The sequence below is a fragment of the Dermacentor silvarum genome, chromosome 10 (assembly GCF_013339745.2).
Source record: "Dermacentor silvarum isolate Dsil-2018 chromosome 10, BIME_Dsil_1.4, whole genome shotgun sequence".
Taxonomy (NCBI): Eukaryota; Metazoa; Arthropoda; class Arachnida; order Ixodida; family Ixodidae; genus Dermacentor; species Dermacentor silvarum.
This window is the reverse complement of record NC_051163.1, coordinates 155,279,536-155,290,938: the sequence shown is the minus strand read 5'-3', so window position 1 is coordinate 155,290,938 and position 11,403 is coordinate 155,279,536. Positions and strand designations below refer to the sequence as shown.

Genomic DNA, 11,403 nt, shown 5'->3' with positions numbered 1-11,403 from the left:
GCAATTGGTGAAAGGACTGTTCGGTGTCGAAGTTGATTCTTTATTCTATGACAAAACTTAAGAGAAAGCGAAGCTATTGCCAGTTTAGTATGGCTTTGACTGGGGCTATTTGGTATTACATCGCTCTGTTTACTGCGCTGTACTGTTCAAAAAAAGGACAAAAGTGAAACGGACGCACATGGGTAGTTTCGTTTTTGTCCTTGGTGTGAAGAGCACAGCGCAGTACACAGAACGCTGTTTTCAGTCGTCATTTCAGTCCCTGTGTCGGCGAGATAGAGTGACTGTCTTTGAATCTTCGACGAGTTCGACTGTAGGCCCGTGAAGTTTGCTGGCGGGCGGACGTACTGTACGTACACGGTGTGCGTGTTATGTGGTGTCGTGCCCGCGATAGCGCTGCAGTACGCTTTGTCCCTGTTCGCATGCCTCCTGCGCCTGTGCTAGCGTTCGTTCGATTCAAGACGCGTTGATTCACGTGGACGCGAGCGGCCAAGTGTGCTTCAAATGTGACTCCGTGCGGTTGCTCCGAGGACGTTCACGTGTAACAATTTCCGAGACAGGTACTATAAACTTGCGGGATGCGCCTACGGCATCCACGAAGCCCTCAACGTCGTCCTGCGCCACTGCCTTGCGGACGGCATTACCGTTACGGATGATAACAGTGCTGGTGATCCGTTGCTTGTTCCGTGAACACAACCAAAAATGAACGTTGCTACGCGCCCAAGTACTCGACCGGTGCTCCTTAGTCGGGCTAGTACTCAGCTGCTGCTTGCAGGAGGTACTTGGTAAGTGAAATCTGGCTCCTTCTGTTGAGCGAACCGCAGAATATTTTGAGCACGTATGAGTGCTGTTGTGTGTCTGCTTTATCTCAGTTGAGTGCATGTGGTAAGAAATTACGGACAGCAAAATAATCCTTAAAAAAAAATAAAGTTCGGCAGTATATTAAACTCCTGTAACACGTGAAGGCGAAAGCCTGCTGCACACTCGGTGATGCGCTGTCTCGCATAGTCGCGTTGCTAAAAAATTAAATAAAAAAATATTATGGGGTTTTACGTGCCAAAACCACGATCTGATTATGAGGCACGCCGTAGTGGGGGACTCCGGAATAATTTGGACCACCTGGGGTTCTTTAACGTGCGCCTAAATCGAAGTACACGGGTGTTTTCGCATTTCGCCCCCATCGAAATGCGCGTTGCTGCTTTCGCAGTTCGGCTTCTTCGGCTTGTTTTCAAAGTTTTATAATTCATTCGACGCTTAGCTGCGCCTTCGCGCGCTCGTGTAGCGGGGTCAGACTCGCGCCAACGACGTTTGGACTCCTCGACTTTTAAGTTGCGTCCTCTCAGCAGGGAATTGAAACGTATGCTGTTATGCGTGTTGTTTAGATGATTTCAATAAAAGTATGCACTGTTCGCTTCACTTTGCTGAGCGCGTGTAGCCTCAGCCTTACGGGGGTATGAGCCATTGGATTTTTTGCTTGCCTACGCGGAGGGAGGATATGAGCCGTTGCACCCATTGAGAAGGTCGCGTTTTTTTTTTTTTTTTTTACCCCTTTTTTTTTTTGCCACTTGACTAGACGACGCGTTCCTGTACGTTTTATGCGTGATTACAATGAGCGTATGCGCTGCTAGCTTCACTTTGCTGAGTGCTTGTAGCCTCTGCATTACGAGAGGGATGAGCCATTGCTGATAATGACAATTTTTATACCACTGGTCTGGATGACGCTTTCTGTGTTTTTTTGCCTCCTCTACTGCCACAATCCTTTGATCCTGTGCTTCACCTTATATATATGAACTGCGATCGAGCCATCACCATAGCACAATTGATAGTGCAGTGCTCACGTAATGCAGAGGTGGTAGATTCGGATATCACAGGCAGCAGTTTTCTTTTCGTCCACATTCATTTACCTTCCTTCGTTCCTTTCTATATTTCAGTTTCAACCACAGCAGCTGTTTTCATCTATATATGCTTTCCTTGGCTTCATTGTCTATTGGCTTTTTATGGTCATGATTAACAAGATTTGAGCCCCTCGGTTTCCCTTCTTCTCGGGCATACATATAATCATGACCATATAAAGCCAACAGACAATGAAGCATGGAATGTATCGGGGAAACTAGCTGTGGTAGCAATTAAAATGTACAAGAGAAATGAAAGTGCACATTATTAAAAGACAACTTGCCGCTAGTGGGGAGCCAAACACACAGCCTCCACATTTCGCGTGCGTTGTGCTACCAATACTGGTACTTTAAATTTAAATTTAATTAGTTTATGCAAGAGGTTTGAGCAAATGTAAATATAGATGCTGAATGATAGTACCGCGATTCTTGCCTGGTTTGGCAACAAGCCTGCGCCTGCTTGCAATGTCATTCCAAGTGATAGGTGAAACATGCATTTGTTTCGCTATTTCATTTTCTTTTCTCATGAGGTCTTTGTTCTCGCTTTCTGGAATGTTGTGGATTTCAAGGTTCAAACAACAGCTGCAGTATTCTAGTCTTTCCAGATGCTGCCTGATTAGAGCTAAATATTAGCTTGTGCCAGCTTTCTCGAATTCATCAACTCTTTTCGCTACTTGTTTTGTGCTGTTGTTTAGATCACATAGCCATTTCTGGAAATTCAGTAAAAGCTCGTTAATACGTAGTTGGCAGGGAACGTGGATCAGGTACGCACTAAGCAATGTACTAATTAACCAAAAATGACGGATGAACGGCTATAAACTTACCTGCCAAAAAAAAAACTACATATTTATTCTCACTCAGACACACACGCAGACAAGTTTTATTTGTGAGCTGACAGCAAAAAAAGCTGATTTTCACTTGCCACCATGGAAGCCTTGCAGTGACGACGGCATCCTCAAACTCAGCAAGGCTGCAAGCCAGTTTCTCCATGAGAGCCTGCTTCTCTGCGAACTGCCCTCATGGCGACCAATGCACGCGTTGCATTGAATACGGAAGGGCCATCATCCACTTCCCTGTTGTCGTCACGGACGATATGGAAGTGCCATAAGTTATGGCAGCAGCAAACACGTCGTTGCTACCATGTTTTGACATCGCTACTTGTGGCAGCTGTAGTCCGGGAAAGGTCCGTGCACCGGAATTTCACTGTGTATTGTCTGCGTGCACGACATTTCGTCGAATATGCACTTGTACGCTCCGAAAAATGGCGTAAATACTACGCACTAATCGTTTGACATGCGGTAAGCAACTGCGGCTTATGCGGTTAGCCAATACATTAGATTCAATGGGGACAGGACGGGGAATTCATCACGACTATATTTGAGCCGAAATTATTTCTTAAGGGGCTATGTATTAATGAGATTTTACTGTAGTCAAATTTTCTAGATATCAACTGTACAAAAGCTTCCGCATCTTCGACCTTGTGTTGCAAGGCAAGAAGAGGGTCAATTTTGGCTTCCAGCAAGAGAAAGCGTCAAGTGGCTTTCTCATGTTCAGCACTTCTGTTTTGATTTCGGCCTTTGTGGACACCCCCCTTGCACGTGTCACATTTCTAAGCTTTTTTGAAGCCTCGCACTGAACACTTCATGTGTTTCTTCTGAAATGCCAGAGCATGCGTCTACATGAAATACAAATTTACACTCACAGCAGCTCAGCTGTAGGTGCCTCCATTGGGAAGTTCCACTCGACATACACAGCAGGGCAACTGTGATATATCGGTGCCTAACTACTGAAAGTTCAATGTGTGACAATAACTTATGGCAGCAGCAGCAGCAGCAGCGAACAAAAGGCACAATAGCAAAGAGGCGCTAACCTGCACAATACAGAGCCGAGCTCAAATACCATGCACGTTTCTTGCTGCTGCCATATAAGTGGCTGTACACCTGAAATTTATTTGTCACTGCACGAGCTAATGTCTGCAGATGCTGGAAATGCAAAGCTTGGATTCCGCAGATGAGCAGTAAATGGGCAGACGGTGCTTGATAAATTCCAGGTCAGTAACGGTGTACTCGAGATTTTTTTACAAAATGCAGAGCAGAGCTCAGATGCACCAAGTGTGCATAGTGCACTATAGGGAAATAGTGTACGTCGAGTGAGCAGGCTTTCCCGGACACCAGTTGACAGCGTTGTCGCCGTGGAAATACAGTAGAGCCTCGTTCATTCGTTTTGGGAAAAAAAAATGGTAGAAGAGACATTAACTGGGGAAACGTACAATCTGAACCCCACAAAATATTTGAGGCTCGACTGTAGTTGACATCTACTTAATGTGGAGCGTTGCGCGAATTGTTGCAAGCATGGAATGTGCATTGTCGTTTTTTCGGATTTGGCAAGCTTAAGTTTGTGCTTCTCGAATTCGGCCTGGGTCAGCCGGTACTTCGAATGTAGCATTTTGGCACGTAGTTCTTGCATGCCCTATTGGCTCGAATAGTCGCGGCGCAAGACGCGCCGACTTGTGTATAGCAAACCGAGATGCACATTGTCGTTTTCCTACAGCATAGTGTTTTAAGATGCCGACGGGAAACTGAAACGAAATAGAACGGGGCGGGGGGGGGGGGGGTGGACGCCAGAATATGATGCCTACAACGCCGCCAGAGCACATCATGACGTTCACTTTGCACCACCTATAGCAGGGAACAACAGCGCATTTGGGTGATAGCCTATTAAAAGTGTGCAGTATACTTCTGATGGCACTACGCCCTACGCACTGGGGAACAAATAGGTGAAGATGCTTATGGCAATAAGGTTGGTGGCGATAACTGTGAATATTGTGTGTAATGACACAGGAGGAAATTTGCTGGTACCGGAATGGAAAACTGAATGCGCGCCGGCGTTTTCATGTGAGACAGGCGGCTGAGTAGTGGCCACATACACCTTACACTTTTTCTTGTTTACATGGAACCTAGCTGCCACAAAACTTATCATACAATCGCAGTTTGTAGATGTACTGAATGTTGGTGCCGAAAAATCGTGCTTTCCAGGACCGTATGAACCGCTAAAAAAAAAGAAGCGTAACTGTATTGAGTCATTTTTCATGTTCATGATTGAGAATGTTGGCACTGGGAGATGTACGTAATGGTATCGTATCACCGAGGTTCTACTGTACGAATTAAAGGGAACAAGGGGCCAGTTCTTTCCCGACGCTCCTCACAACAGAAGTACACTTGCCCACAAGCATCTACATTTGTATTTCTGTGAAAGAATTGTGAAAGAAATAATGCAATCAGTGTAGATATCACCAAGTGGCCGCCCTTTTATGGAGAACTGAAGTCCACCGTAAACGCATTGCCTCTATTGTCGCAATGTCAGATGATGCATAAACATCCAAAGCAGGGTGCGTACAGGTCCTTGAAATCCTTGAAAACCCTTTAAATTGAAAAGTGTGTTTTCAAGGCCCTTCAAAGTCCTGGAATTTTTTCCTTCCTTGAAAATCCTTGAATTTCATGAGCAATGCACTCTGATATCAACATTGGGACCTCCTTTCTGTGGTAGATCGGCATAGATCTGACAAATTCCCCATTTCAGAAACAATACGCCGGCGCGAGCACACATGGTTACGTTTTGCAGAACTGCACGAGAAGAAATGAAAGGCTTCGCCGCGTCAAACCGCGAACAAAGCGAGAGACCCGTGCCGCGCAACGCTGCTGGCTCAGCTGGCAGTGTTTACACTGCTTTCCTCACCCTATCGTTCGTTTCACTCTTTGCCCGTCGGCTTGCCTTCCCACTTTCACTCTTGCGCGCGAAGTGAAGCTAGTGAAGCTACAGAGAGCAATAGTGCAGCAACTTTACAACTGATGCTCAGTGCCTTTGCAATAACATAACCGTATTTTCCAGTCAATAAGTCGCACCTTTGTGTAAGACGCACCCCCCTCACAACGGCAGTTTTTCCGAAAAAAAAAGTATACAAGTCACATCGGTGTATAAGACGCACCTGTTCTTTCGGTAAGCGATTTAAACAAGTTAGTGACGTTTTGCTCCGGGAATGTGGGTCACGCGCAAGCGTATGGGTGCCATATATTTCCACTCCAGGCGCATTTCTGCTGTTGTGGTTGCCGCAATGTTTCGTGTAAAGTCCAAGGGCGATAACATCGTCCCCGCGTGCCATATGCTGTATGTGCGCGTGAAAGCATGCGACGGTGAGCCAACTCGCGCACAAGGGAGGAAAGCGGGTAGGCAGCCCGGGAGGGAGGGGGGGCTGCCTGTACTCTCATAGCAACTGCGTAGTTTGCACAGCGGCGTGCGCCGTATCTTGACAGCTATGTGCAGATGCGACGACTTCGGGGTCGATCGACTCACGGTCGGCCTACCGCCGCTTGCGTTGCTGCTCCATCCTTCTCGCACAGCGTTTTGGAACTTGATCACGAGAACCCGATAGCGTGCACAGATCACGAGAACCTCGATAGCGCACACAGAACCCGTAGCAATTAAGTCAACCGGCCCGCTTTGCGTGGCCATAATTGTCATCAAATTCGATTATGACGGCAGTTTAAAAAAAAAACGTACATAGGTCGCACCGTTCTATAAGACGCACCGACAGAAAATTAAGAAAAAGAAAAATGCGTCTTATACACCGAAAAATATGGTATGCTGAATGTTTTGGAAATGTTTGATGAACCAACCCAGCTAATACCGCAGAAGCCTGAGCAGCAGTTGTGAGTGTTCGTTGTGTTAACGTTTAATATTGCGGACTTGAGAAATAATCAAGACAAGGCATGTTTTGCAAAATTGCAATATACATCTATTTTTTATAATATAATGGATGTGTAGCAAGACTACACCGAATGGTTTGGAAATGTTCAGTAAATTTGCCCAGCTAATATTGGAGAAGTCAGAGTAGCTGTTGGGTGCATTTTTGTGAACTTTTTTTTTTGGTATTGTGAACTTGCAAAGTGATCAAGGCTAGACGTTAAGATCCATTGGGATATACATTTTATTTCTCTTTGGTTTGAATATTTTTGGTGAACTTTACCCACCCTATACTGGAGAAATCTCAGCCGCTGTTGTAAGTGTTCATTTTGTGTTGTGATCTTGAGAAGTTATCAAGGCTAGACATTTTTATTATAATTGTGATATACATTTATTTATTGTAAGTGCAATAAAACTAGCCATTTTTGGAAATGTTAGAGTAAAGAAATCCTACTTTGGATGCTGCTTTCAGTCCTTGAAAAACCTGTGACAGGTCCTGGAAAGTCCTGGAATATCCTTGAATTTTTTACTTGTAAACCTGTACGAACCCTGCAAAGAGACCGTGGCGCGATGGAGACGTTGCGTTTGCTGTGTGCCGTGCGCTTGCTCTCCGTGAAAGCGCGCGTCCCTCACGCGCTTTCACTCGCACATTGTTGATTAGAATTGGGTGTATCATTGCACTTTTTAGACAACTTGAATTTTGGTATTCGATTGTAACGCAAGGATCGACTTCAGGTAGCAAAAATCTGTCAAAAAACGCACGTTAGAATCACGTAAATACGGTAGGTTCATTGAATTTAATGATTAGTCGTATTCAGAGTTGGACTGCTTGCAGGATACTTGCATAACTTTCCATTTAGAAGCCTTAGTCTGAATCAACCAGTGCGAGAGCACCAGTTTTCTATCAAACAGATCATTTTGCAGTAGTTCGTGGTCTTTAGTGGTGCTTATGCGGCGGTACATGATGCATTCATCAGCGAATAGTCGAATAGGTGATGAAATTCCCGAGGGCCAAGCACTGATCCCTGAGGGACTCCAGAATTTACGGGAGTCATAGCTGAGTGATGACCACCGTTCACTGTGAACTGTAAACGATTCGATAAAAAAGATTTAATCCATGAGGGGGGTTACGGGATCAAGATTGAGACAACAGAGTTTTTTTAATAGGCGTTTGTGTGCAACGCGTTCGAAGGCTTTAGGGAAATCTATGTATATGACGTCAGTTTGAAGCGAGTCTTAAGTTTAATTGGGAGGTCGGTGATGAATTCGAAAAACTGAGTCTCGCAAGACAGACTAAGTCGGAAGCCGTGTTGATAAAGAAGAAACGATTACTTTCAAGGTTATTGGCAACGTGCGAGTAAATAATGTGCTCAAGAATTTTGCAGGCAATGCATGTAAGCGAAATAGGGCGGTAATGTGATGGGGTTACAACGTTCACCCGATTTAAATACTGGTGTTACCTTGGCTGTTTTCCAGGCATCTGGTATCCTACGTTCCGAAAGTGACTGAGCAAATATGATGCACAATATGTGCTTCTTATGGATTTTATTAGCAGTGGATTTTATTATTTTTGCCGGGACGTTATCAGGTAGGTCTGGGGGCGTTCGATATTTTAACTTGGTTTATAACTTTGGAGATTTCCTCAGCGGGTTACTGTAATCGGTGGCATCTGGGGAAAGGTATCTCTAGGTAAAAAATGAGTATTGTGGGTTGTTTCATTAGTAAAAACTGCGGGGAAATAGGAGTTCAGTAGGGCAGAATGTTGCCGAAGCGGTATGCGTGAGCCGTCAGGGTTTGTCAGTGAAATATTATGCAATGAATTCTTTGGGTTCATGATCTTTTTGGCTTATCTCAGATAATCTTGAGTAGATCCTCGTGATAATACTTTCTTTTAGTTTTTTTCAGCATACTGGTGTATTCTTTAAGGCAAGTGAAACATCGATTCCATTTTATTGCAGAGGTGTCATTTTTTGCTATGTGGAAGAGACGATTTTTCTTTTTCGAAAGCTTTCCAAGATTATTAGTATACCAAGGTTGACCAGCGTCACAACGAACAGGCGCGAAGGGGACATACTCATCGATTAATGTTAATATCTTCTGTTTATACAATGGCCAGTTCTGTTCAACACTTCTTGTGTAAACGCTTGTGGAGAAGGATCTGGAAAACGTTTCTAGTTCAGAATTGATTGCCTGAAGGTTGGATTTGTTATGGTCTTGTATAAGCTTCTTTTGGGGTTGATGCTCAGCAATCAGAATCAACAGATAAAATAGTAAGGTACGGTGATCACAGAGGCCCTAATACACTTTGGTGGCTGAATTAGATCAGGTTGTGATGCGAGGACAAGATCAAGGATATTGGTTCTGCGAGTTGGAGTGTTAACATTGTGGGTCAGATTAAAGAGAAGAGAGAGGTCAATGAAATGTTTAGATAGTCGTGAAGATGCTGTCAGGTTAACCCAATCTATATCAGGAAAATTGAAGTCTCTGCAGAGAAAGAAATTAGTGTGAGGAAACCGGGTATTTAAATCATTTAGCACAGAGTGCAATTCGTGAAGAAAAGCATGGTCGCAGTCAGGAGGCCGATAGGCAGTGATGAATATATGTTATTTCTTGACAGTACAGCCACATTAATACAAAATATTTCATAACTGCTAATTATTGCAATATTGTATGAGTGAATTTAGTGGGCTTTGACTAAGACCAGGATGCCCCCCCGCCTCTTTTCCCAGCCCTTTTCCGTCGGCAAATTGTAAAAGACCCAAGAGTATGCAGAATTTCGTTATTTAGAATATCTTGGTTGAGCCAAGACTTAGTGAAAATAGCTGAGTCCGAGTTGGTGATCTAGTAGGAGTGCTTCCACAAGATCTTCTTTTGGCAGATAGATACGTACATTCGCAAGCAAGATGGACACTGCTTGATAAGAAATGGGCGCCGAAGGTTCAGTTTGATTAGGAGGTGTATAGGACATAGCACGGGATAAATGCTATGGTTTTATTTCAATAACAGATTCATTATCAGCATCATACTTGAATTGCTTATTTTCTATGAGCTTATCGAACTTGATTTTAAAGGCACAGTTCTTTTCCCGGGCAAACAGGTAAAGTTTCTTCCGTGCTAGCCGAACACAAGAAGAATAATCTTCTCGGATCTGGAAAGGAGAGCCCTTAAGGTTGGATCCAGCAGTAGGGAGTTTTTATTTATCTTTAAAACTACCACATTTTAATATCAGTCGTTTTTTTTTTTTTTTTTTTTTTTTTTTGTTATTAGCGGCGAGAAGTTGGAGTGGTGCCCTCTCCCGAGTGACGTTAAAGCCCCTTACTATAGAAAGTAGCGAAACTCTCCTCCACTGTCGCACTTTCCTCCTCGATATCCTCTCCCAGCCACGGCACGCTGAGAAGGCCACCGTGCAGGGGCCGGCCCTATGCGTTGGCTGGCGGTCGCGAGCGCGCCTAAGTTAATCTTTTTTTTTTTTTTACATTCTACTATAAAACAAAAACGCAAGAAAGTGGTGGAGCATGCTTGAACCTACCATGAACCTCCTTAATCATCTTCTCGTTTATGCAATGAAAGCGTTAAGTGTGAACGCTAGTGGCATGAACAATGACTGCGTACTATTATAGCCCACAAAGGCTTTGGCATTTTAATACCGGTCGTATTAAGAGTGCCTCGTTTGAATGGTAGAATATTTACGTTATATATTTGTACATCTTTCAATATTTTTCAGCCCACTGACGGTATGCTAAATGCAGATTTTATCTAGTGCAGGATTTTCGCAGAAATGCTGTTTATAAAGCTACTCCCGAGTGGTTTTAGAGGCAGGATAGTTTCTTGGTGCCTCAGAGTGATTTCCATGCAGCTCCTTTATTACTTATTAAATAAAACCAATCACAGCTGCTTGAAAGACAACATTTTTTGATGATCTCGAGGGACAAACAGTTTTACCGACCATTTCTAGAAGTGGCCTGGCCAAGGGTCCGACTTGAAATCTCTGGATGATTACTGACGTCAATGGATAATTAGATGAGGTTATGAAACTATTCACTCCGTCAGCCCATAAAAGACCCCCTTGTATACCAGCCTCATAAACAAGACACTATATATGCAAGCCTCATATGAATTCACTTGATCTCCTTCTGTGAATGCTGATATTTTCTATGTGTCCCATACCACTGAAAAATGAAGCTTCGGCTTCTAGCTGGCTGCAGCCATATGGTCTTAAAGGCATATTTCGCCCAAAAAGTTGCGCCGAGCAGCTGTGTCAGTTTCGCCAAGCAGATCGATCAGAACGGTTCCCCAAGCAACAAGCAGCGCTTAATTCTTGAACGAGTAGAGCGTGTAGCACTGAAATGAGAATAAGTATTGGTCCACCCCTTTTTGTGAGCGGCAAACAGTGACTTAATTTTGGGAAGCAGTTCAAAGAGCAAACAGTACTGGTAGAACCTATACTGATGTGTTGTTTAGTCCTCATGCTACAGTTGAACGTTTCTGTGAAATAATGCGAAAATGCAATATTTTCCCAATGAACAGCTTGTCGTGAGTAAACAAGATTTAGCGGGTTAAAATCAAAATATATGTTGTAGAAGTCATATATAGCCAGCGTTTCTTACATGATTGTTGCACCACGGCAAGTATGGTTGTTTAACTAGATTGTTCTATCTTATTTTTTCGCGTTTATGCCTTTATTATCCACGTGTGTTACCGCTGCAGAGTGTAGAACTGCGCATGAAAAACCCACACCTGCTCCGGACTGACCTCCATTGGCCGGCACTGTAAC

At 43.9% G+C, this 11,403-nt stretch overlaps 1 protein-coding gene across 1 annotated transcript in view; it reads left to right on the top strand.

Annotated features, from left to right (window-relative positions):
• The first annotated feature begins 214 nt into the window (after positions 1–214).
• The window catches only part of LOC125940694 (zinc finger protein 501-like), a 170,796-nt gene continuing 159,607 nt past the window's right edge, over positions 215–11,403 (top strand). Inside the window, exon 1 of the mRNA XM_049657136.1 lies at positions 215–782. Coding sequence (XP_049513093.1) covers positions 700–782 — 83 coding nt within the window. The 5' untranslated portion in view covers positions 215–699. The remainder of the gene's footprint in view (positions 783–11,403) is intronic.